This window comes from Zonotrichia albicollis, chromosome 5 (assembly GCF_047830755.1).
Source record: "Zonotrichia albicollis isolate bZonAlb1 chromosome 5, bZonAlb1.hap1, whole genome shotgun sequence".
NCBI lineage: Eukaryota > Metazoa > Chordata > Aves > Passeriformes > Passerellidae > Zonotrichia > Zonotrichia albicollis.
The window spans coordinates 47,038,091-47,065,813 of record NC_133823.1 but is presented as its reverse complement, the minus strand read 5'-3'; the positions used below and the strand labels follow the sequence as shown (position 1 = coordinate 47,065,813).

The window sequence follows — 27,723 nt, the reverse complement described above, 5'->3', positions numbered from 1 at the left end:
CAGTCACCTCTGACCACATTACAGCGTAGCAGAGCACTGAGAATAGTGCTGAAAATATGAGGTGTCAATGTCTGGGAATTGCTAGAACACAGAAAAAACTCCAGCAGTAGCCCCTCATTTCCTTTGACAGGGAAAGGGAAGGCTGACTGTGAAGGGCCATGAGCCATCAGCAGATCAGAACCAGCTGGGACCCTCCCTAGGCTGGATGAGTCGCTGATGTTGCAACTGCCACACGTCAGAGAAGCGCCTGCTCCACTTGCATTAGACAGAATTCAGAAAGGAATTACCACTCTTATTGCTCATTTCAAGGGAAACTCTAAGATCTTCTGATCTGCTGAGCATTAACAATCCCAACAGAAAATTCAATGTGCTGCCTATTCAAAACTTACAGCCTTTTCTTTCTGCAAGGCACCCACTGAAATTGAGGGAACAATCATCAGACTCTGACACGTGCTTTAATGCACGGCAGATACTCTGATGGAGAACCAGCTGATGAACAGCCATCAAGCAGAGGGCCCAAATGCTTGTTGAAGTGCTGCTCATATCCTCCTATGCCTAAATCCAAAAGCACTGGTCCTGACCCTGGCAGGAAACTCTGCAGGGGAGTCACTATGACATAATCGTGCCAACAACTGCAAGTAAGAATCTGTAGATAATAACACAAAAAAGTGAAGGTGGGAAACCTGATACTACTGCCTTGATATGGCTCTAAAAAACAACAACAAAAAATAACCTAAATCAAGGGCTGGAAAAACAAAGCATGCTCAGAAGAATCAACAGAGGGTGTTTCTGAGAATTTCCAGCTGGTAGCAGCAGCACAACACATGATGCTGCTGTGACATTGGCTGAACCTCAACCCTGACGTCTCCCAAAACAAAACCACATACATCTCATCAGTTATTCCACAACCTTGCAACTTAAGAATCTGTGTATGACAACATTCCCAGCTCTGCTTCCAGAAGGAAGAACAAATTCTGGGAATGAGTGAATTGGTGAGAGTGAAACAAACTTGTTCTTAGTGAGATTCTGAAATGAGGAATCAAAGTCAACAAGTACCAGGAAGTGGAGCTGTGGGACCTAGGGAAGAGGAGACCCACCTCAAACGTAAGCTCATCACTTCACAGCTCATAAAAACAGGATGAAGCAATGAACAGAAGACTGGCCCAGAATTACTTTAATATGTTTCTGAAAACCTCTCTAGAAGCTTCTCCAGGCTCAATCTGTTTATTTTTCCCTTTGACTCTCAGGGTCTTACAGACTGCCACAAACACAGCATCACAGAAGCACCACAAAATAATGACAAATATGCAGGCTGTGTCATTGCATCAGCAGAAAAATACCTTCGCTAGAACTAAATTTAAGCAATATAATAACATAGGGAAAGATTTACTCTATAATTTTTGCTTTGGTTTTTGAAACAAACCACTGGTTTGGAACAATTGCTGTCAAATTGCTTGCATCTGCACAGACAATTATTGCAAGAATCTCAGAATGGAAAGCTATTTGTTGCAAACCATTCAAATCCCCACTGTACTATAGCTTGGTAACATTAAAGCTATCCCACAGGCTTTGTAGCCACACATATGAGAACTTACTCATTTATACAGTCCTTAGTCTAAAAACTTCATAAATACTAATGATCCAAGACTCCCAAGGCATGAGAATGACCTACCATTGCTTGGTTTTGACAGTGGACTAAAGCTCAGAAAGCTCCACGCCCTGTCTGTGCCTCCTTCTAATATAGAAAATATTCTGTCTCCCATCATCTGCCTCTTTCCTTCCCCTACATGTCTGTGATTAAAAAAACTGCATAGAAGTCCAAGGTGTGGGAGACTAAAAAGTCTGCCCAGGTGCATTTGGAAGTGATGGAAGCCCATAAAGAAGGAGTAAGCCAGCAGCACTGTACAGCATATGTGCACCACACCATCTTTTCCTCAGGGGGTTATGTGGGACAGTTCAGTTTCCCCCCTCAGCCCAGCATGGCACTGAATCTGGGATTGTTCCACACTGGCAGAGCCCAGTGCAAGTCTGAGCTGCATGCCCATCTCTAAACAGGTTTTACAGAGGAGTGAAGAGGGAGGAACATGAGGGTCAACGGAGCCATGCACTCTCTCCAAGATGCTGGAAACCTTGCCTGCACTGCTCCTAGACCTATAAAAGATACAGGCACCAGCAGCTCTTGCTTACAAGAACACTGCTCAGGTGCTTGCTGCTCCCTCAAGGCTTTACAGCAGTCCTGATGCAAGCTGAATGAGTTCACACACTCAATTGGTGAAGTGATGTAGGAAACACAGACCCACTTCACTTTTATTTACAAACATTTGACAGCATTCCCTCTAGCTCAGGGAAAGTGTCTCACGGAGTGTCTCAATGCCTCAGGGCATGCTTACATTGCTGCATAACCTCCACACAGCTATGCTTCACTGTCCATTCTGGTAATGTCTGACTGACCTAGTACTGTTCACTGTTTGAAAGAGGTTTTTTGATGCATTTCATAGCAAATTCCAAGGAAGTGTACACATCATTCCTCTGCTTCATTAACTACACAGGTGCCAAATCAACAGAGATGCAGTCATGGTGGATGTCAGCTTATGAGCCAGAGCCTCCTCCTCCTCTCAGTGGAGTAGAGGGGTCACAGCACAGACAGTTCATCACCCAGCCCCAGCTGTGAACACGTGTGTGTCTGTGCTCAGTATCTACTCTTTATTGGTTAGGCTGCTCTGAATCTGAGGAGAACAAATAAAGCACTTTCCAAATTTTCCCCTCTCATTCCCCAAATTATCCTATTTGGAGGCTATCAATAAGATTCAGTAATGCTTGGGGCCTGATTGATGTTTATGCTGGTTTATTGATACCTCCAGAATTCTCATCAATGCCGCTTCTAATGTACAGATGTTCATCACAGGTTCTCAGAAATTACCACTCCCCAGCACATCAATTTTATTACTGCAGGATTTGATTTACTGTAATATGTTCCTATAACATTAAATCAACTGCTGCATTTTAAAGAACAGTCAGATTGTGTTTTAATTACTGCTGTTCATTTTACTCCCATGAACTTGATATGAACAGTTACTCACATTCCTGAAGGCATTCTGTGTCTGTGCAGTACGACTGGGATTGTCTCAGCTGAAACAGAGAAAAAGAAAAGCATGACACTTCTTAACAATAAGTCTTGGTCAACTTTTACTGAAATCAGGATTAAATATATTGTCAGAGTAAAGTTCAAGAATAACTGATCCTTTACTGGATCACACTTGGCTTATAGTTTGTGAAGAATCCCAGGTATGGAGACAGTTTCTGAACACTATTTACATAATACCTTTAAATCACCTGACTACAGTGTGATTGCTTCCAATGCAGCCATTTAATACCTTTCAAAATTCAAAGAAAAGAAATCTGTAGTGATATAGGAGTTATTATATACAGATATACTCTCTGCACCTGTCCATCATAAATCCCAAAATATCTGTTCTTACTATTATCTAGAAAAAGTAACATTCAAATACTCTGTGATTACATCACAATAAATGATCAGACTGTGATAATGGTTATGCACAGAGAAGCTGCATTAGTATTTCACATTTAAACTTAGTACTTACTATTTTTTCCTCCAATATCTTTTTTAAAAAGCAGGTTTTAATATGTATTTTACTGGTTTTTCTCTTTACTGATGGGTAAAATTTAAAACATTTTTAGTGACTGTAATAACTATTTGATTTACAGACTAGGTAAGCTTGCCTACTGCAAGAAAAGTCAACACTGGCTAACCTGCAAATCAGTACAGCTATTTTACAGATGACAGAGCCAAAAAAGAAAGACAAATATCACATTCTTTATTCGGATCAGAGATGTTAAATGGATGGGATTTAATGTGCAGCACTATAGAAATAGATTCTATACTCTGCTTAGGTAAACTACATGGATTATTAGTAAAAGTTTTTAAAAGTACAGAATTGTTACACTGCCTTGGTTAGAAATAACATTTGCTTTTTCACAGGTTTTATGATACAGTTGTGTCACAAATCCCAACACTTTTTGTCACAACAGGCTAATCTGTTTATTACCAGCGTAAATATATAAATGTTAAACAGATGAAAAGATGGTGCTCTTTATGTAAGAAATACAAGAATCATTTCCACAAAACCCATTTCCTCTTGTATTGGCATAATTGACTTAATGTATGTAGTCATATTATGCAAAACATGTCAAGGAAACAGATGAAGAACTGAAGAAGGAAGACATCTGGGAAAGTATAAGCTCCTGCTTTTATCATAAAGATTGTCAATAACTGACACATTTGAAAAAGGAAAAAATGTAAATGAAGATTGATCTGTCCAGAACTGGACATTACTTCTTTCATTAATATATTAAGATCTACTAGCAAATTTACTGAGACTACAAAGAAGTCTCTCAGGAAGGAATCTGGAAGGCTGGATTTAACCTTTCAGCTATTTCTATAGTTAAAAACAGCACTGAGGGAAATTCAGGCAGAATACTTCTCTTTCTTACTAAAGGAAAAGATCTACCAAACTATGCATATTTCCTGCCCTTCTTATATAAAAACTCATTTTATTTTAAAGCTTTGGAAGTAATTTACAAAAGGGAGGTTTTATCTTAGTACCCATTTGAAATATTTGAAAGATTTCCGAGCTGGGAAAGCTGGATATTTCTATACCCATATTTTAAAGAGCTCAGCAATATAATTATCTTCTGTTTGTGTAAGAGTTTAATTCTGAGAGGGGCTTAATTTATAATCTCTACTTAAAACACTGTTTACAGATATCCAACACAGAAGGATGACCAGAATTGAAATGGACAACAGATACATGATCAGAAACATTGTATAAGCATCTCGTTATCCCTCTCTGTCCCCAGGATGGCAAATCCTCAAACAGTTTATCTAGTTTTCCTAGATATAGAACACTGCCTGGGGCTGTTCTCGCCACAGTATTAGTTATCTCCCATTCTAAGTGTCACACTCTGTTCAAGTACAACTTTTTTAAAGCTCTAGGATGTCTCTCTGAGCCAGGTAACAAATCTGTTTTTAACAGCTCAGCAAGAGGCTGCATGTTGTCACTGTGGGATGAAACACAGCAGATCATGAAAAACAGGCAGCAGTAAAAAGAGGTTTTTCTTAATTCACTCAGGTCAACAAGTCCCTTACTGTGTAACCCAATATGAATCTGATTCCCTGTGGTCACTCATTTAGTCAAAAGAGAAGAAACTCTTCTGGCACACGTAGGAAACGCTTACGTAAATTGAATGGCTGGGAAAGGTAATGCCTTTCCCTGAAAGAAGAATGCTCCTTCTCCCAATTAGCTCTCTTCTGACAAAAACACCCTTTAAGGAACACAGCAACTGTTGGGGAAAACTCAAAGTGCAACATTTCAGTAGCAAGGCAATTGAAAACAGAGCAATTATCAGGCACTGGAAAGAAACAGTCCTTTGTATTAAGATTTTTCTAATCCAATGTGGAGGGGAAGTTTGGATGAAAGTTTGTGGAATAATGGTAAAAAGCTGAACCAGACTTCACCTGTTCTCAACAAAACCCTCAAAAAGACTTCAAATACACTCAGTGTTTTCAGACTGGGAACACTACAGAGCTGATGAGAAAAATTTGAACAGAGAAGTGATTCTTCATATACATTAACTCCTAGATACTTAAAAACAACATTATTAACAATTATTTTGATTTTTATTAATACTTCAGAGATCCTTGTGTGGCTGAAAGTGTGAATTCAGTGAAAGACTAATAGCTGACTGTCTGATCTAACATCTACTAAAGTCAGCAACAGCCTTTTCATCTTTTTCCATATATTCTAAAACAGTCCCTTAAGAAGAACACAAAAATTAGGCAAGTGAAACATAAGGGCGTATTCAACAAAAGAAGAGAGTGAAAAACGTTGCAAAACTAAATATTTATTGTATTAATAAAAAGGATCATATCCAAATTTTAACATTGTCTGTGCAGTATGTCATTCAAATATAATAAATGGCTTAGTGCACATGAGCCAAACAATGAATTACTTTGTTTTTTATTGTCCAAAATTAAGTAAACACAAATTGTAAACAGCATGAAAAACAGCTAAAAAGAATCAAAAATTTACAGTTTTAGTACAGTACAAACTTGAAAAAATAAAAGTAAATATATTAATTAAAAATGTATATTATTTAAAATACAACTGTGAACTTTCATTTCCTCCAAGTACATTTAAAGTCTTGAATTGCCTAAGTTAAAGTAATTTAAATTAATAATCCCCAAAGCACAAGAACTCTTGGTCAATAGGAATATTTGATTTCTATGAAAGCCCTGATAAGTTCCTGGAAGAGGCAGGAATGGCAGAATCACAGCAAATCAGTGCCCACTTAGTGACATATTGTGAATCTGAACTCAACACAATACCAAGAAAAAAGAAGCAACCATGTTACTTCCAGTGGTAAGAGAAAAAGGCTTTTCCTCACTCCTTCCCCATGACATTCAAATTTTGCATTCCAAAAAAAAAGGTACATTTCAAATAGCTCCTAGCTCCATTTTTTTGAGACTGTTCTTCCTTTGTTTCCCTTTTCCAAATGATACAGATTTTAGCCCTAGTTCACACTAACACAACAGTGTTTAGATGCTGCTCCTTTGAGAGAAAGACAGTTTCAACATGCCATCTTGTGGATCAACAGCATCCACCCATCCAGCACACCTGAACCCTGTGTCCTGCTGCTCCTCTTTCAGCAGATGCCATGTTATGGTAGGAGTCTGCACAGCTTTCAGCAACGAGAACTTCCACTTTTTACAGTCCCCAGCTGTGAACAAAACGTGAACAGCCACACTGCTGGTGGCCTCTGAAAACTCTTTTGGGAAGACACCATATTAACTAAAGCTTGTTTTGGTTTTTTTTTCATATGCACACAAACATGCCACTGTGTGGTGAAAACAGGGTGTGAAGTTTCACTGCATTTTAGCTGCTCCACAAAAGCACTGCAGTCCAAGTGAAACAGTAAGCCCAGTGAAAACAGCTTCATCTAGCTAAACAGAGACCTTGTTTTTCCACCACAGGGACCTCAGCCACCAGGACAATTTCAGTCTTCCTTGAAAGAAGTTAAGCTGCTTTGCATTGCTCATCACAGATACCTGCTGTAGAGAACAAAATGCACACTTTGTCTACCTATATAGTAAATAGTTCTTGCTTCAATTCCTCTGCTTCCTCTTCAGACCAGTTTAGTGAAACTCTTCAGGTTAATTTTCAGAGTTTGCTATGCCAGAGTTCAACAGTCTCACAATCTCTGTGACTGATCCTGCAATCTCTGCTCAGACAATTTGTTTTAAAGTCATTAGCATATACCTAAAAAAAAGATTCAGGGTTTCTATCCAGTGTGAACTCTTGTTCCTGAGAGTTAAATGTATTATTAAGAGTTAGGAAAAAAAAAAAAGGACAGAGCACACAAAGATGAGGGAGATACCAATGATCAGACAGCTCACGAGTTTTTTCAGGAGAAACAGCAGCATAATCCCTGTCCAAAAGCACTTTCCAACTCGAGAAATGGTGTACTAAAGAGATAATGAAACAAGAACAACAGGACTCATGGCAGGAACAAAGCAGTCTAGTGTGAATGGCAGATGAGGTGAAAATATATTATTAGTATACTCTTTATGTAGGGATAAAATAACTACATTTTAGAAGAACTTTTGAGTCCACTCAAAGCAGAAATAAGTCCTCGGAAAAGACACAAATGAAAAATTAGTAAGTTCATGAGACAGGTCAGAGAAAGACCTCCATACAAGAAATTTTGATAGATGAAAGCCTAGAGAAATGTGTGAAAGAAATAGATGAAAGGGGTACAAATATAAGAGAGCAAAAATACATAATGGTGGGAATGAAAAGAATAGTTAAGTAGGAAAGCAAACTAAATTGATATGGTCACTTATTCCATGAATACAAGTAAATTTAAAATGGAATCAGAAAGAGTGTTGATAGAAAATTTTACGTGATAATGAGGGCAAAGTATCATCCCTTGTGAAAATACTTTTTTGCTATTTAACCAGCTGGATGCTCTGCTTTTGCTCTCCAACAATGCCAGAAGATGAGAACACAATGGCATACTCCTGATTGCAATCTCATGCTTTTGGGTAATGAAATCATTGTTTAAGCTTTGTTGGCAGCCAGGTCTGTTCTCTCCAAACCACATAAACGATCTAGTAAACAACATGATAAATAAATTGCTATGGTAGGATATGCCAGCCCTGAATACAAGCCAGGCTGCAAATTGAATTGCAGCATTATCTGTAAGAGTTCAGATTTAAAGATGCAAAAAATGACACCTACATGCATTAGTCTGCTACAAGCTGGCAAAGAGAAATAAGAGGAAAAGAATGGCATACTGATGGAATTTAATTGTCTCTTAAACTAGACTAGCTTCTCTTAGAGGAACAAACAAGGAAAAAGTGAACATTGCCTTCCCCACTTCTTCATTCTCTATGAGTATATGCAGAATTAAAATAAATTATTGTTCATACAAGGACAGAATAACAGCATGAAATAAAAATACAGAGCCTGGTCCTATGAGATGGCATGTAATTTTCTCCCCAATTGCAAGTGAGAGAGAAGGATGGTTGCTACATTTCAAAATAATACTCCTGGATTACAAACCAACTTTTAAGACCCAGAATAACCAGCCAGTAATGACAGAAGGAGAACATTAACTTTCATATTGAAAGACATGACATTTTATGGAGGAAGGTGCATCAGAAGTCCCAGGGACCACTACAATCTGGAGTCCTGATCTGGACACGAATACATTCTTCTCTTCACTTCTCTTCATTTTTTCATTTGTTCTGGGATTGCTGTTTCACCTTGGTGTCATATAGATCTTTCTTTTTCACACTTCCCTCACTTCCCTACAATTGCCTGACTTACTGGTACTTTATTTTATAATTTTGCTAACCTATGATATCAATGACATCCTCCTTTTACTGAATGCAAAGCAGAATGAATTAGCAGTGAAAAGAAGATGAAACAGTGATGATCAGGATCATTACAAGGAGCTCACAGCATCTCTGACTATGTGAACTACTAGACAACAAATACACAAGCCAGAATATTAAACAGAGGCATCTGAATATGTGCACAAACAACATACATATCTCCCCAGAGGACATTTGAAAACTTACCTCTAAAATGAAAAACCAAAATACGTATAGGTTTTTGACCTAATAGTTGAGTATCTTCTCCAAAATTATGCATATTAGCAAAAGAAAAGTGTACTTCCACATAGGCAGCCTTGAGGAAAAGGCTTAGAACCCACAGTTCCAAAAGATACAAACTACAGTTTGCTCTAAGTGTTGATTACATGAAGCCTGAGAGAAAAAGCATAATTTTCTCCTTTTTCCTCAAAAGAGATTGCTGTAACACATCTCTCGTCATCGGAGTTCAGCCATTCATAGTACAGGTTAGATCTATTAATTATTTCTGGAATATCAAGCTGAAAGAATTTTCAGAGCATGATTTTTTACACTGCTTGCAATACACTATGCATACCTTGAGATGATCATGAGGAATGACAGAGATTTTTCCTTTTTTACCCCAAATATATATTGCCTAAGAAGGAGCACTTTCAAGCATACTACAAAGCTCAGGAATGCGAAATGTAAAGAATGACAGACATGTTCAGAAAGTCCTGATTCCCAACTCCTAAGAGACTCAAGTGGACACCACTTTTCACAGCTGTTTTCCTTTCTAATATGTCTAGAAAATAGTCTCCATTTACACTGTTTGAAGTAGAATTAGATTCTAGGCTATGACATGCACTGGCAGTACATGAATTCTGTAATACAGTTTTTGGCCTTAGCCTGTGCAACACCAGTACCTTGAGCACTCAGTGAAAGACAGGAAAATGCAAGTCAGTGGAGCAAGAGCACTCAGGTCCAGTCTTACCCTCTGCCACTCCAACCCTGGGTCTTATTCTTTTGGGCTGGTGCATGAAGGCTTCTCCCCTGCACCCCTGGCGAATGACAGCTTCTCTGTCCTAATGAACAACCTAAAGTTCAGCTGTTGGGAAGGTCCTCCTTGAATCAGCTTCAATGCAGAGGACAAAAGGGGCAAGTGAGAGCAAAATGCAGTTTCCTGCTCTTGGGATGTTTGGCTAAAAACTATAGACTAGAAGAAGCAGAACCTGATATATAAAAAAATAGAAGGCAAACACCATGGAACGTGTGTAAGAAGTCTCCAGCGCAACCTTCATATTTAAAGGACATTTTAAATTATAAAAGTGTATTTGGTATAGCTCTGGTGTGCTTTCAGTAAAAGTCCCCATCAGTAAGGAAAGCCACTTTTGCTGACTTAAGTTGGGCTTAGCTGTGCTAACATCTTGAGAGCCTTTCAATCATTTGCAGCACATATCTATTTTAGTAATCTGTGGTTTTTTTATGCTGTTTACACTAAGTCCCCTTTAGCCAAGACTTGTGGCTGGATACGATGCTGGATACTATCTCAGACTGTGCCAGTTTGAAAATGTAAGACTCTAAAATGGCCTGGTCAAAAGAATTATGCGGCAACTTGATTGACAAAAGACTTTTTGAACCAGTTATGTTCAAATAGTTTGAGAATTTGCAACTCTTGCTATAAAAATCTAGTGACAAATCAAAACACAAGAGAGATTAAAATAGAGAATGATTTGCTCTATACCCCGAAGTTTTGATATAGCAACATAACTAAGCATGGACCATTACTTTGCAATTAGCTACTGAAGGACAAAACACGAGGTTGCAATTTCCACAGTGGTTTGTAAGTAGAATTGTTGGCAGATTATCAAAATGGGTCCTTTTACATTATAGAATTAGGAATATTTTGGGTTAAAAAACATACCACTCATTTTTGTAAAAACCAGTATGAGAGAATTCTGAAGCCAGTTTTTGTAAATCAAATAATACTGTACCAGAAGGAGACAGAAAAAGGATGTTTATTTGACACAAAGTCATGTGTATTACTGGCTTGCTTGGACATTTCTGGCCACTCTAAGCAGTCATAAGCAGGTTTGAGTCTTCACGGAAGATGCTCTATGTATGATTATTCCTCACCACATAAAACACATAAACTGTATTTAATGAGACTGAACTCATTAAACTGTGTTTAAGTAGACTGAAAACACATAAACTGTGTTTTCAGTCTAGTTTTCAAACTTGAACTGACCCTTGGGCCAAGATCAGCCACACCTACTAAGAGACCATTGATATCCAGAGGAGTAACATAAGGAAATCAGAGTTATGTAGTACAAAGTAAGTGAAAAAAGGGGAAATAAAAAGGTTTAATACAACATCATCCTCATCTAGGGATCTGCTGCCTTTTGCCAAATCTAAGACAGGAACCATTTTCTCTGGGTACACAGAATGTCCTTCACCGTGATTCTTTCAAACAAGCATTCCCCTTGTCTGACAGATCCCCCCCAATAACACAACTTGCTGTCATTTGTTGTTCCTCATTCTTGAACTTTGGCTCTTTCTGTCAAAGTAAGTTTTGCAGGGGGAGGAGACTGAACTGGAGATAAAGTCATGCAAGCTAACAAACCTGTCATTGTCTTTTGACAATTCTGGTGCATCTGCAGAGGATGGAAAATCTTGTGATATTTTTCTTCTATGCTTACTTCCTCTTATGGAAGTTCCCAATTAACTGCTATATCCATAGAGTAAACAGTGAACCCAACATACAATAGCCAAATTGTTATTACACAACACCACCAAATCATAACAGACGGTGCCATAGGTATTACATACTAGAAATTATTTTTGAAGTCACAGTCAAAAATTTTAATTTTTAGTGTTTCCTAGGAATATTTGGAGATCATAATATCTGCTTATTAATTACAATGGCCATACTACAGAAACTTACACGTGTGAAATGTTCATATTTTGACACCAAGGAGAACCCTGAAAAATTTACTTCAGTTTACTTCAGGAAAATTATAGAGCATTCAGCATAAAATAATTCAATGCCACTTAAGCATGTATATATACATTGTAAGAACTTTGTGTATGAACAATATCTCCAAGTTAATCTAATAAGCAGCACAATATCTTTTAAAATATTATGTATATTAGAGATACACAGTTCACTGACTAGAAAATCTTCATGGTATTATGAATTAAGAAGGAAAAAACCCAACAAAACAAAGACCTGCTTAGTCAAGGAAAATGAAAGACAGATAAATAACAGATGAAAATGAAAAGACAGATAAATAAGCCACATAACTAAGTAAGAGGTGGACTTTTAAACAGTTTTCTTGTTTGTAATTTCCTGTGGTGTTGCTAACAACAGAGAGCAAGAAGAGTTTAAATGACAATAGCTTTTCTTTTTTCATTGTACTAGCATTAATTGTACTATGAGATGAACTGAAGTCTGCATTTCAAATAGAGACTTAAACTATATGCTATATAAAACCTCCAAAGTAATCTATTCAACCACAAATTAAACTTTGAATGCCACATACACTTCATAAGAGTCTCAAAGTAAATATACCAATTAAACTAGAAGTTAAAATTATCATATTGGAATTTAAAACAAGAACTTCAGGTTCTAGAGGCAGACTTCTTGACTTCCTTCTGATTTTGGAATAGCAGTGTCATTCAACTCTCCTGCACCGTTAATTCTAACAGAAATCCTGTGTATTTGAAGGAGCTAACTCTACACATAATAGTCACAACTGAATATACTATAACTTACTTATCAGCAGGAGCCTTAATTCTTATCAGTGCTGGTTTAGATAGCTATAAACAAATTATTCTGTAAAAATTAGTTTACTTAAACAGAAGTTTAAAACATCTCAAATGAGTCATGGGGGTTTTGAACAATGTCTGGATTTGCACAATTATTGGATTGAAAGACCTTAAAAGTAACATTTTCACATCTGGGCATCTCCTATAATTACATTATAATCCTGTTAAATTAGATTCTATTAAATCTTATCTCTGAACTTCTGCATTTACTATGCTCAGTCTGGAGACAATTGCAAACACTTTGTTATACAATTTGCTCCAAAGTCCTGTCAAGTATTGCCAGCTTTAATACCATTCAAATGTACTCTGGTGTGTTTTATACCTATCTATATTAAAAAGTATCAACAATTAAATACATATAGGGAACCATTCTGGGTACACAGCATGTTTGGATATATTTTTCTCACCCAGACTCAGAACAGATCACTTTGCTTTGTTTATCAAAATTTTGATTTTGAAGTTAGAGTTTCAACTTTTAGAGGCAGTGTACCCAGTCTCCATTGAGACTTGTGGGGCTCAGCAATTTTGAGAACCAACATCCACATGTTCTTTTTAGCACAAATAGTAAAACTTCTGTTTGCTTATGTCGTGTAAGACTGAGTGACAAAACAGCAGCTTAGAAGGCAAACTCTTACTGAAGCATAAAAGTTACAGATGCAAAAATGGCTTAGCAAGTCTCCTGCTGAGATCATAGCACAGGTTACTTGAGGATAGTCTGGCTGCTGACTGAGACTTCTGAGACTTTTCTTCTCTAGATTCTGCTAAATTATCCTAGCTAGTGATTTGGTCTTATAAATATTTAGGAGCATCTGCTTTGCTTTTTAGAGAGATGAAATCTGGAATTTCCCTTTACTCCTCACAGTTCCAAGTGCTAATTGGTATGATCTTTTTGGAGGGTGAATATTGAGCAACAAACTGCATTCTTGCAACTACACAGAACACTGTTAGACTGCTCTTGGTGACTGCCCAAGAGCATGCATCTATTATGTGCTCTGTCACATTCATAACACAGGAACTAGTGATCCTCCAAATGATCCATTTTTACCCACCTCACCCTGCTTGCAGCAGCCCAGGAACAAAACTTCACACACATTTGTGGCATTTCTTCTAACTTTGGACACAACTCACTTACACTGTTCATAACTAGAACCCTCCAGCTACAACAAACAGAACTGGCTGACCAGTGTCATTGCATGTCAGTACCTTCTAGCAAAAAAACCAAAAAGATTAAAAAATGCTGAATGTTTTAATTCAGAGGGTGAAAATTCTGAACCGTGCTAGTTTAGATTTGCATCTGACAAGCCTGAAAACATGAATCCTCCTTTCTTCCTCCCAACTTTTGAACTTGGTTCTGGGGTTCCTTTCTCATGACTTCAGCCTGTGTTCAGAAGCCTCAAGGTTCTGAAGAATCAACAGAACTGTGGGATATGGCACAAACATCATGTTGAAGACAAAAAGAAAATCCTTCTTGGGAAAGAACATAGATGATTTTGAAATTGTGCCTCTAACTGGGAAGCATTAGGATGGCTAGGCCTGATGCAAAGGCTCCACAGAAAAGACAACTATTCTCTACAGAAGTCTCAATTTTCTGCACCTATGTGTCAGCAGCACCTTTCCAAAATACTGTTAAGAAACCTCTTGAAGAAGGGCCTGATGCTAGAGAGAATCTTCTTCACACAACTGCCTTGAACAGTTGACGTACTCAGTAACTAAAAACAATATTAATTTAGGCCCTAAGAAAGAAAATGTGATAAAAACAAATATATGAAAATCAATAATGGGAAGTACATCAAATGAAGCTGATGTATACTGTAATCTTAAAAAGAATTTACCAAATTAGAGCTGTAATCAAATTCACCTAACTGCTCACAGTTCATAATTGTTAATGTTATTTTAAAAGTATATATACTCAGAAAAAAAGAAACACTTTATAGCTTATTTTTCAATAGACATTGAATTAAGTTCAATACAGAAACAAAGAAACAGCTATTTTACAGGTTACAGTTAAAGCAATGTACATAACTTGCTCAAAGTTGCAATGACATGGCAAGAAACAGAACTCAAAACTCAGACTCACTGGACTCTCAACTTCAGTAGTTTTAAGAGAGCATTTTTAAAAATTAGACATCATTATCTTGCCATATGAGTATGTGCAAATTCATATGTGTGGAACAACCTTGACCACAAAGACTTTGCTGGGTAGTTTCCTTGGTTTTATGCAGACTGAAAAAAAAGGCATAAAAAGAAACCTTTCAAGAGAAACAGTGTGAATGGTGTCAAAATGCAGCTCTGGGAAAAAACCAGAAAGCTATCATTTGTATTGACTCTTCAAAAGCTCATCAGAAAGTTGGATACACAAATTCTAACTCCATCTACGTGCTACTGAATAAGCAGAATCAAAAGCACCAGTAATTGCAAATCTGCAAGAGCTGAAGTAGTGCCTGAATAAGCACCCTTCCAAATATCCTCATGTTATCCTTACCAGATTAATCAGTCTTCTCATTGCATGTTCATGTGAGCAAATGCATTCACAGGGATCAAATCCACCTTCTGCCATGGCTCTCTGGATAAACCTGAACTTGTCTCTGAACACCTAAGAGGAATAAGAATAAAAGGACAATGAACTCTTTCTCAACTGACCTTATTTTCCAGAGACTCACACATCAAGTTTCAGTTCATTTAATGCCAGGGTGAAAAAGCAAAACAAAGGAGGGTAATCCTATTATTCCTTTGGCGGTATGAATGAAGAAGTCTGGTATGTGCAGTTACATTTTGATGTTGCTGAAAACACTGTCTCACACAAATTTTTTTTGCAAGACTGTGTTTCTCCTCTGGGTTTTCTCACATACCAAAATGAAATACATCCTATCAAAAGAAGCAAAAAGATTAAATTCTTGTCTCTCATCTGCACAGTGGGACTCTTAAGTATACATATACAAATTGAAAGGTCAGGGGAACTTGTACTCCTAAACCCTAATAAACTGCTGGCATCTTCCCTCCAGATCAATGTACAAGAAAAGAATTTAAAACTCAGTAAGTTTTTTGCTAAAGGAAACAACCGTCTTTGTTGTATATTGCAAGCAAACAGCAGGGGTACAAAAGTGAATGTACTTGGAAACACTTTAAAAATGGAGTTATGCACACTAATTTTAGATCAAAGAAGTAGGTGAATTACTTAGCAATACAGAATGTTCAAAGAAGCTGTAATGGACATGGTAGGAAATCAATTCTAGATTATTCATCTGCTAAAATCACTCATACCAGCCATGTCAGGCATATTCAAATGTATGTTTAGTATTTACCAATAACTTTTAGTGACTTAATTGAGGGTCAAACCATGCAGCAGACTGCAAGGCATTTCTACCCTTGTGGTCAAATCTGGGATTGATTTCTCTCAAACGACGACTCAGGATATATTAGGTAGTTCTGCAAAAGCATACTTAAGAAATACTTTTCACTTGCCATCCATAAAGCTGTATTCAGAAGGTGTTAAGCGTTGCATGCACTCAGACTCTGATGTGACACAACTGGCAAGCTTGCAAAAAAGACAAACACAGCAGTGCAGAGCAGATGCAACCTCTCAATTCCTAAAACAGGTACTTTATGAAGGTACCAGCCATTTGATAAGGGTGTGCTGAATCAACAGACATGTTCTGCAGTCATTGCCTATAAAAACTTACAGCCTCAATCACACATGAGCATTTAATGTTTCAGTCTCACTAGTAGGAAGAGGCAGAACCTATGTGGCTGTAAGACATCTTCATTCAACAGAATGTAACACTGCTACAGTTCTACACTCTTGGGGGGAGAAAAACACAAATGCATTTCAGAAATCCTTCCTTTGTTAATGCCAACTATTCTTCTGAATAAATCTTTACCATGCTGGAGAGACCACAGAGTAAAAGAAACTGAGAGATATCTGTCTTAATTATGGAGTTTGAACATCAATGCCCTTAATCTGTTAGGGTCTCCACTTTTTAAAATGAAAACTGAAAAAGGAAAAAAGTTGAAGTGATGGAGGAAATTTTTTTTGCCTCTAAGAAAGCACACTCTGGCTATGTAGTAAGATGATTATGTAGCTCTCAAGTCCCTTTGAAAAGAAAACCAGGCCCAAGTATCGAATTTTTCAATGAAGAGGTAATCAAGAACCAGTAATTGGAAGCTGTAATTAACCAGATTGAAAAGAAAAGCAAGGCATACATTTTTACCATCATAGAAGCTGACCAGTGCAACAAACTGCCCAAGAAGCAGTGGGATTTCCCACCCCTCACTGCATTCAGATATGCTTCAGTAAAATACAGGTTCCTGAGTAAAGTACAGAAGCACCCAAGTTCATATAATGGCCTCCAATACATAGGAGATCAGATGATCTAATAACTATTTTAAAGATTTATTGTAAGGCTACTACACTAACTTACATGAAATTATTTCAGAACCACTAGAACCCTATGATAGCAATAGAAGAAAGTCTTTAACTACAGAGTCTCCCTGAGTACCACACCAAGCAGAGGAGCATTTCCAAAACAATCTTAGGATAAGGAACAGATAAAAGCACTGATTACTAAACAGTGAAAAATAGGATATAATACTGACATCCACAAGAAGGTATTTGAACAAGAAATGAACAAGTTGCAAAAAAGTATTTAATTGTAACTTGAAATAATTTAGGGGTCAGTAACACATAATAATGTCACAGAAATTAACAGACAATTGTTTATATTAAAGGGGACTGAACAAAAAACAAACACCAAGTAAGAGTCACCACTGCTAAGACCAGGATAACATTCTCTGTAGAGCATATAAGAGAAAAAAATTAGACAATAAACAGGAAAAGTTAATCTGTCATACAACATCATAAATTTAGGCGGAGGTGAACTAAAAGGAATTTACCCCAAGGCACCTGTACATGACAAATTACCTCAGTGATATCTAAAGACAGCACAGGACACATCACCAAGTAAAATGCCATCCAAATTTTGAACAAAAGATCTCTTTAAAGCTTTCCCACCTTCACATGATTCGCTGAAACGAATCATCCTTTCTTCCCTCCAAGCCTATAACAAACTCTTTCATTGGCAAAGAACCAATATATTTTGGGAATAGCACTAGGTTTTCCCGTAAAGTAAAGTTGCTAAAATTGGGTTAGTTTAATATTCTTAAAATCCAGGTAAATAATTCCCCTTTATGTAATTATTTTTGATGGAACTGAAGGAAATGGACATCTTACATGTCTGCCCAATTACAAAGAAGAGAGAAACACTCTATACTATAAGACGATTTTCATGTGCAAAATGTGACTCACATGTCTTTATTTCTCTTTAAAACATTCTTGAATTAACTGCACACCTCAAATGCATGAAGTACCAAGCTCTGTAATCAGATCTTAAGCTTTATTAGCATTTTGTGACCCTGTAAAAGAGACTAGTATTTTTATAGAGCACAAAGCAGGATTTCTTGGCTCCTTAGGCAGCCTGTTTGCATCAAAACCCTGTTGCAGAACTGCAGCGTGCTTCCTGCCTGCCTCCCGGTACTCGCAATTGTCTGATCTCACGTCAGCAGCTAACTTGTTCTGCTCAGCTCTGACCTCTTTGCTGTGAGTCACACAAGCTCTCCACCTTTTGCAAATACAGTCCTTCTACACACAATCTACCACAATGGGAGTATGGGTTCTCTTCTTTTCCTCCTGACTTGGAGAAAGAAATAAAATGTTGTAGCTTTCCTTTACTTATTATTTCCAGTATGGTTTTTTGTTTATTATCACCTTGTTTTCCTTGGAGTTGACAGAGCTGGTTTGTATCAGCTGGTAGGATCACAGCAATTGGTAAGGCTATGATGTGAAATACCTGCAAGTCCTCTGACAGGCAGTGTCTTTTACACAACTCAAAATTACCATATTTTGGATTGGCCATGTTACTGCTAGCACAATATTTAAATCACAGCATTTACAAACAGCTGGAAGACATGGTCAGTAAATATGCCAGAGCTCTCTATGATAACAGCTGAGAAGATATCTATTATGGCCTGCAGACTAGCAAACCGACAGAGAGCATAATAAAGGAGAAAATTAGTAAACATGAATAAATATGATGTACCATCAGAGAGTCAATATGACCATTCCAGTGTAAAGAGGCCCACAGAGGTAATCATAAACAGAACTGCTGAAATTAAAGCACTGTGGTCAGAATTTGAATTACTACAATTCAGGAGTAAAGTGGAGGATGGTCTCTGATGATTTAAGTCAGAAATAAAAGCCCCCCACTACTTTTTGACTTGAGTATCTTTTTGAAATTGCAGCCAGTGAAGCCATATGGAAAATACTTCTAGTCTCTCATGATTTAAAAAATAGCATTCTCAGTTATAGTAACTATTGTAAATTGTTTCTTTTATTATCTTCCCCACTCCCAGCCCTACAGCAGTGTGTTATATTTTATACATCCTACTATCAAACCCACAATCTTTATGGCTACAATCTGGCTTGGGGGGGGGGGGTGTCCCTAGAGATTGTTCTGTATTTTGAATTATTGCAATGACTATACATTATTTCCCAATTCTGCAACACCACTCCTGAGTAAATAGCATGCAGCTGGTGAGCTCTGGGAGACACAATATACTCTGCCTTGCTCCACTGTAATAATTACAAAACTGGATTCCTTTCTACTGTGAAGGCAAACAAGAATGTGCATTTTCCATGTGCTAGATGCCCTCCAATGCGATTCTAATACGATGCTGATTAGCAAGATGGTCAAAGTGTACACACTGGTCATCTCTACTCCTTGGTATAAAAGACTGTCTAAAAGTATTTATCACACCAATATTTGAAGAAATAGTAACTTTATATGATACACAGATCAGAGTAACTTCAGATTTATCATGGACTAAACCAGGCATCTTCAGATCAAAACATTAAATTCATCAACTCTTTTCTGTCCTGGATCCAGGCACTTAAAATGTAGACAATTACAAACACGATAAATACACTGACTGAAGATTCCCCTGCTAAGAACTATTTTCACTGTGTTGCTATTTTCCTGAATACTGAAGGTAAGAAATCCTTGGGAATAAAAATACCTCATAGCACAACAGGCAAATAATATTATCTTGCCACATTACTTTAAACAGAAACAAAAATCCTATTCAGATCCTTGCTACTGTTTTTCAGCCAACTGCAATAACTTGGAATACAATTGTCAAATACCTCAAAGAAGCCATCAAGTTAATTTTACTTTTGAGTTCAGTTTGGGAGAAGTGCGGCAGAACAAATGAAAATTGATATAAAATTTAAAATAAAATTACAGAAAAAAAAGCAAATTAATTGCCTTGCCTCTTGCAGGCATTCTGAAAAATTATAAAGGGCTAAAATAGCAAAAGCCATACACAGAGCACAAATGATTCACTGGCCCAAAGACAAAGTGCTCATTTTTATCTTACTGTCAGAGGCAGAAACCCTCTCTCTTTTACTCAACCATTATCTTATATAGTATACACATTTACTTAAAAATTATGTGTTCCCTTGCCTTTTCACCTGGATCTAAGCCATACTAGTATCCATGTCTTCTCACAATACCTGACTCTTTTTGTAATTCTTCTATTCACAGCATGCTCCAAGTTTGGTTCTTTTGTATAATCTTTCCCACCTCCAAATATTTTCTTCTAGAATCTAAAACATCCTGTACTTTGGCCTCATAACATGACATAACACCTTTGCATTCCTGCACATCAAGTCCTTTCCCAGAGAAACTACCAGGCACTGGGACTGTGTGACCACAGTACCCATTAACTCAGGGAGTGAAAATTGCTTCAAGCAGGAAGAGATTGGTGTGATAAATTCCTCCTAAAACTCCTGATCACTGCTTTTATAGGAATCTCTCCTCCTCCTTGGCCATTCTGCCCCCCTAGGTACTGTGAGCACTCAGGGGGTAACTGGGACCACAACTGACTTGATACTGGGCATTTCAAAATGCCTCTGGGTACAATCCAAAATCCGTGTCTGATCCTGCCTCTTCTAGGGAGTGGTCCTCTGAACCCTGCCTAGTCATACAGAGCCCAATTCAACATCTGTTAGCTGTACAGTAAAATAACAGATAAAGGTAGGGCAACACTGTTTACTAGTCACCAACCAAGGGAAGACAAAATATTCCAAAACAGTGAATCCCAGACGAACGCAGAATTTTCTGTATTTGTTATATAATGCATTTTCCTGTTGATTACCATCTTTTGTAGTATTTTTACTTCATGGATATCCCACCCTCCCACAGAATCCTGAGTGTTTTGTTACTCTTCTGATGAACTACCTACATCCAAATCACTAGCCTATTATTTAACTTCCTGAGTAAGACAGGGCAGGGAATTTTATCCACTGATTTCTGCAGCATGTGTTTCTTCAGACTAGACTGAAGCACAGAGGGGGGAAACAATATGCACGGATTTTGGGGTTTTCTCTTTAAAAAGCCAAACAGATGTATGTGTACATAGGACTGTCTGATTTTACCAGCACATAGCTTTGTAAAATTTCTAGTTCAATTGCTACTATCAGAAATGCAACACATTTCCTATCACCAGGGCAGTATAGAGGAGGAACAAGGCAAAAGCGGTAGCAGAGCCACCACTCTGCTAAAAAAGCAAAGGAAGGCAAACTAAACAAAACTACAGGACAGTGCAAGGAAACAAAAGCATTACTAGTTGAATAGGGAAGAAACTTCACAAAAGGAACTATGAGAATAGGGACAAAACTGAAGAGAAAAATAAGCAGTACTTTGAAATAAAGAAATGCTATTCTGTTTGAAGTTAACAGGGGCATGATTCTAAGGTAATAGAACCCGCAATAAAGACAAAGACACCACACTAAATCAAAATCAACCCAGAAGCCAAGGGCCTGGTATAAGTAACCAGTGGAGGTGGTCTTCATTTTTTATAAAAATGTTTTAAATTGTTGGGGTTATAAATTAGCAAAAATAAGCTTGAAGTTTTCTAGGAAAACTTCCTTTACAAAGCAACTTCCTCTGTTCAAACAAGGCTAAAAATAACTTCTGCAAAGAAGAATCTTGTATACAAATCGATACTAATTAAAACATTCCAAGGATCTCTTCTGCTCTATTACTGTAATTTAGATAGTTCAAGTAAATATTCCCTCATAGAACTAAAGCCTGAAACATGGCAACATTATACTTGGCTTTTTTATAATGTTGTTTTTAATCCCTTTTATTAATAACCCAAGAGAAGCTCTCTCTCGTCTCTTTCACACTTACAGCTGCACCCTATTTTTACTGGAATAAATACTATGACTCTCATCAGATTTAGTGCACCAGGATCTAGCAGTTCTGCATGACCACAGATCTCTAGAGAACTATTGATGATCTTGTTCTACCAGGCCTCCTCCTGGGCATAAAACTGAATTCTCAGGACAAGAAAACCCCCAAAAAACAACTGGCTAACTGGGCAGCAAAAGCAAACCAGTCAGATATGAATGTGGGTCCTGTCAGAAGGAGAGCTGCCACAGTAAAGCATGGCTCCAATTACAGCTTTCTTTAACTAATTGTCCCAGTTCAGATCACCCATTTAGCTTTTCTAGGAAAAGAGCTGCCATGATTTTGATGGCTGATTCCAAAGTGGGTTCCTAGACACAGCAACACTTTCATGGTACAAAGCAACCATCTCCACTCTCCTTGTAATTCCAGGGGTGGGGGGAGAGCAGCTGGGTTTGTACTTGAAAGCATCAGCATGTCTCCCTGGACTTCCAGCTGTAGCCTAATGAATTGGCAAGTATTTTTTTACAATTTTTCTCAGGATAATTAACAAGACCTAAGATGAACTCTTCAATGCAGATTGAGCTAAGCCAGTTCCCTTCCTCATGGAAAAGTCAGTGCTTACCCATACACAGATAGAGGCAGCTGGGGGAGTTCTTGTTGGATTCAACCAAATTGACTCACACTGCTCAAGTAGGAGCTCAAGACCCCAGCAGGAGCTCCACACGAGAAATGCTCACCCAGCCACATCCTCCTGCTCAAGGCATTCTAGTTGGGTAACTTTGCTACTGTCCCACAAATCACCTTGTCAGTAAACAATGAATTCATTTTCCAGTGTCACTCATCTGATGTTTCTTAAAGATGTAAACATAGTACAAAACTTCTTAAAAATAGGACAAAGCCAAAGAAACTAAGAAACGCTGAGCCAGCCACTGAAGGACGTCTGAAATCGGGGAAGGAGCTTTTGAGCAGGGACAGACTTAAAGCTGAGAAGTAACTGGTAAAAGTCCGAGGTATTTTCCTGGTGGTCTTACAGGACTACTGGATACATCCCTTGTCTTCACTGTGTGACTACCATGATATTCTGAGCATTGCTGGGTTGGTAACATTTTCACCCTGAAGTGGACATTTGGAGTTGCTCTGTGTGGGGCAGAATATTCTTCTGAGCCCATCTGCCAACAACAGTGCTAGCACCTAGAGCAATGAAGCAGGAATCAGAGCATAAAAACTTCAACTACTTAAAATTATGGCCAAAGCCCTTTCATAGCCAAGCACCACCACCCTTCTCAAATTGAAGTATGTGAAAAAGTTCACACCCCTTCAAAAAGTGGCAGGTTCTAATAAGAACCTGGCAGGAAGCTTACTATTTTTGAGCTGGGCTAACCAAGGTCACAGGTATGCTGAGGTGCATCAGTTCAACACAGAATGGCATATCAGGGAAATACAGATTATACAGATGATTCTTTCAGCATAGTTAAGTCTTGTCAGCGTCAAGTACAACTCTCAGATGACAAGAACCCACTCACTGAAACTCCTCATTGTTCCCGCACTGTTTGCCCCCTTCTCTTTCCTGGTCAGACCCCAGAATGTCAGGACAAAAGATTTCAGGCTTTAAAGGCAATAAGGCTGATGTCAGTGACCAAAACTGAACTCCCTAAGGGAGCTAAATCAGATCTACCGAGATTAAAACAAGCTATTTACTTATTCCCATGCAGGTGGCTCAACATTTCCTCTGGGCAACACTTGAAAAGGAGCTAATTATGCACATACAGTCATGGACCAAAAAAGCAGTCCAGCTATTTTAGAATTCATTTAATGATATTTGATACAGAATGTTATTACCAGACTCCAGCTGTCAGCTTTGGTCATCCTTTTGTTAAAATGATGACATTTTTCTGAAAGAAAGCTCTCAGAATATGAAAACCAATTAAGAGAAGATGTCAGTGACACAGAGTATTGTCCAGAAATAATACCCTCTTTCTGCTAAGTAAATGCTTCAGCCTCTTCTAGTGTAGGAGACTGACAGTGGTCTAGGACAACAAAGTTATTCCTACTGTGCTGAGTAACTAATGGCTATTAATAATTTCACATTTTAATGCAAAAATGTGAGCTATCCTCTGTAAAATTCCTAACACATATTTCAACCAGTTTACAGAGCAAACTGGGAGCCCTCTCCTGTGGTTTTCAGTAAGGCAAGAACTCTTATTGACTTTCATGGTCCTTCCACCTCAATACTAAGTAGAACACCTGGGCATATTAGCTCACTCTCCTGCTTTTGGTTAGTGTCCCCAGCATTACAGACTGCCTCACTGCTTGCTGACATTCCTCCTCCCATTCCCAAACAAGTGCCAATCTCCCAAATTCAGCACTCCTGCAGCTGTATGAGTGATGCACTGATGCAGGAAGCAACACATATTAATCCTGAAAACCCTGCTGGCAGCACTTCTGCACCAGCCCTGCAAGGACACCCATGCTGTGCCAGGCCAAGCAGGGCCAAAGGCTTGTGCTGCTTTGGGAGGCCAGATTCTGAGCAAGTGGTTACACAGGGAACAGGAGAACACCTTCCAGAGGACAGACAGCACCCATACAGGGAACAGGAGCACACCTAACAGGGGACAGACAGCACCCACACAGGGAACAGGAGCACACCTAACAGGGGACAGACAGCACCCACACAGGGAACAGGAGCACACCTAACAGGGGACAGACAGCACCCACACAGGGAACAGGAGCACACCTAACAGGGGACAGACAGCACCCACAGGGAACAGGAGCACACCTAACAGGGGACAGACAGCACCCACAGGGAACAGGAGCACACCTAACAGGGGACAGACAGCACCCACACAGGGAACAGGAGCACACCTTCCAGAGGACAGACAGCACTCACACAGGGAACAGGAGCACACCTTCCAGAGGACAGACAGCACTCACACAGGGAACAGGAGCACACCTTCCAGAGGACAGACAGCACCCACACAGGGAACAGGAGCACACCTAACAGGGGACAGACAGCACCCACACAGGGAACAGGAGCACACCTTCCAGAGGACAGACAGCACTCACACAGGGAACAGGAGCACACCTAACAGGGGACAGACAGCACCCACACAGGGAACAGGAGCACACCTAACAGGGGACAGACAGCACCCACAGGGAACAGGAGCACACCTTCCAGAGGACAGACAGCACCCACACAGGGAACAGGAGCACACCTAACAGGGGACAGACAGCACCCACACAGGGAACAGGAGCACACCTAACAGGGGACAGACCTGCTTTTGCAGGAAAGCAAGAATAAAGAGCACCCTCTTGCAGATGGAAAACTGCAGAGGTGAGGATCTCATACTAGCCCCCCACAGAAGCTGAACAGGGAACCAGACTTTGCTGTTTATTACCCCATCTGAGAGATGCTTCGGGCTTAACTTTCGGGCTTCATAGTGCAAAACTAATAACTCACTTTTAAAAGTATTAGAAAGTATGCTTGCATAAGAAACTATATAACCTATTGTACTGGTTTTGGCTGTTGAAACATGACTTTGCTCAGTCTGTAAAAGAAAAAGGTTATGCTGAAACACACCAGAGCTAACCACGAGCAGCCAGGCAGCTACTGCAGCTCAGGTGGCCTACAGTAATTCATTATTTCAAATTATTCTTTTATAAATGTTCCTCATTCAGAAGTTTTTAGATATTTTGTTTCTTTGCAAAATTAAACATGAAAAAGTCTCTTATTCAGTCCTTTACAAAAAAACATACAGTTTCAAAAGAAATAAAAATGAAACTTTTTCCGCCATATTGAGGCAGCAAATGTAGCCCTACCATGAGCTATGAAGCTTTTTTATACTAGTATATTAAGAGTGTAATTGCTTGCATTAAAAAATACCTTACTAAATCCTTAAAACTATAAAAATACACTTTTCCTTAACATCACTCTGATCACATACAAACACAAAATTATACTGAAATTCTTTGGAATACTTTCATTATTTCTTTCTCCAGGGATGACATATGTTTCTAATAACTTGCCACTGAGCAAACAGATTTAACAGGGTAGCAGCATGCTGAGAAAGATAGCAGGATTTTCAATTTTCAGATGAAAGAAGCTCTATTCCCTGGCAGCTCTACTCCTAACCCCTTTAGGCCAGATCAAATTTTATCTGAAGCTAGCTGGTGCCTGTCTTCAACTTCAATGGAAGTTCAATCAGCTGGGTTTTTTTACATACCTGCAGTAAACAATTTGAAGCTTATCAACTAGAATTTTTCAAATCAGTATTTTTACCAGAGGGAACCCATAGCAATTAACAGGATTTCTGACTTGGTTATTTACATATGTTTAGCTACCAGATGACCCAATTTTTACCAGAGAATATCATCCATCTAATTCAGCAGACTCACAGACTAGTTTAGATTATCAAAAGGAAAGTGTTATGCAAATTACACAACACTTCCCTGCACCTTCTACCAAACAGATTTTAAAATCCATTATATTAATTTGCACAACAAAAATCTACAGTTCTGTTTCACAAGATCAGGATCAGTTTGCAGTACACATCTTACCTTTTGCTCTACCATTTTCATACAGAAAATAATGTATTTTTCATCTTTAGTGACTTTTGTTCTACATACTAATTTGAAGCTAAACCATCTGACAACCTCCATGGCTCAAAAATGTCTCTTTTATATAAGAAATATAATTATATAATAAGAATATTTCTACATTTCACAGAGCTCTCTGATAAAATGTAGTATTTTGTGTAGTATTTTCAAATAGGAGTTCTTAATTATGGGTCACATCTGATGAGTCTCATCTAGATACCAGGGTGAGGAACCCCTAACAACACTGTAATCACTTGCACTGGAATCCTTGTTACAGTAAGGTTGCTCACACCAGGAAGCTTGCTTTCACACTTGATTTAGTTCAACTGCTTGAAGAGCTAACCCCAACTTCTCTTCACACCTTCATGTAATTTCATTCAGACAGCTGGCTTTTTTTTTCTAAATAACTTTTTAATGTGTGAAAAAAACATAAATTATTTTATCAAGTTGTCTAAGAATATTTTCCTGCTAGAAATAAAGATTTTTTGATTAACTAATGGGAAATACACGAACACACGAAGAAAAAAGACCAAAGCTCTAATACTAGAGGTCTGTCTTTGACAAAGATTCAACAAAAAAAGTACATGAGCAATGCATCTGCTTATATAATGTAAATGGTTGCTGCTACATTTTTGTCCAGCTTTTCTGGGTTTTTTTCTGATAAAAATATTTTCTTTCTGAGGAGTGCTTGGTGGTTTGGATCTGACATTTATTTAAAAGGTTTATAAAGTAAGAATGAAACTATATTTAGCTCCAGAAAGCCATGCTTTTTAATGCATGCAAAGCTGCAGAAGAATCAGAAGTAATCTTAATGAGGAAAACTTTTATCAAATGTAATTCAATCTGTTCCCACCCAAATGGGACTAATTTGTTCAATTATCTATAAAAAATACCAGTTAGACACTTAAACAAAAGCCTCTGAAGCATATCTGTTCAATTAACAACAATGCAAATGCACAATCACTCAGTCATGCCAAGGGCTGCTCCCCTAAGCATCTTCCAATTTTTCATGAAAAGCCCCATCAGTCATCACTAAGGGACCTTTTTCTTGCCCCAGCCTCAGCCAGCAGTGTGAAATAGGTGGTTGGAATAGGGAAGAGGATAGCACCATATTTCTTCTCTTAC

General features: G+C 38.3%; 1 protein-coding gene across 3 annotated transcripts in view; it reads right to left on the bottom strand.

Moving 5' to 3' along the window:
• The window catches only part of SMIM14 (small integral membrane protein 14), a 53,566-nt gene that overhangs the window by 6,446 nt on the left and 19,397 nt on the right, over positions 1–27,723 (bottom strand). For all 3 annotated transcript variants that reach the window (XM_026795561.2, XM_026795562.2, XM_005490513.4), the window contains exons 2-3: positions 15,243–15,353; positions 3,081–3,129 (exon numbers count right to left, since the gene is read on the bottom strand). In XM_026795561.2, the coding sequence (XP_026651362.1) occupies positions 3,081–3,129; positions 15,243–15,317 (124 nt within the window). In that variant the 5' untranslated portion in view covers positions 15,318–15,353. The remainder of the gene's footprint in view (positions 1–3,080; positions 3,130–15,242; positions 15,354–27,723) is intronic.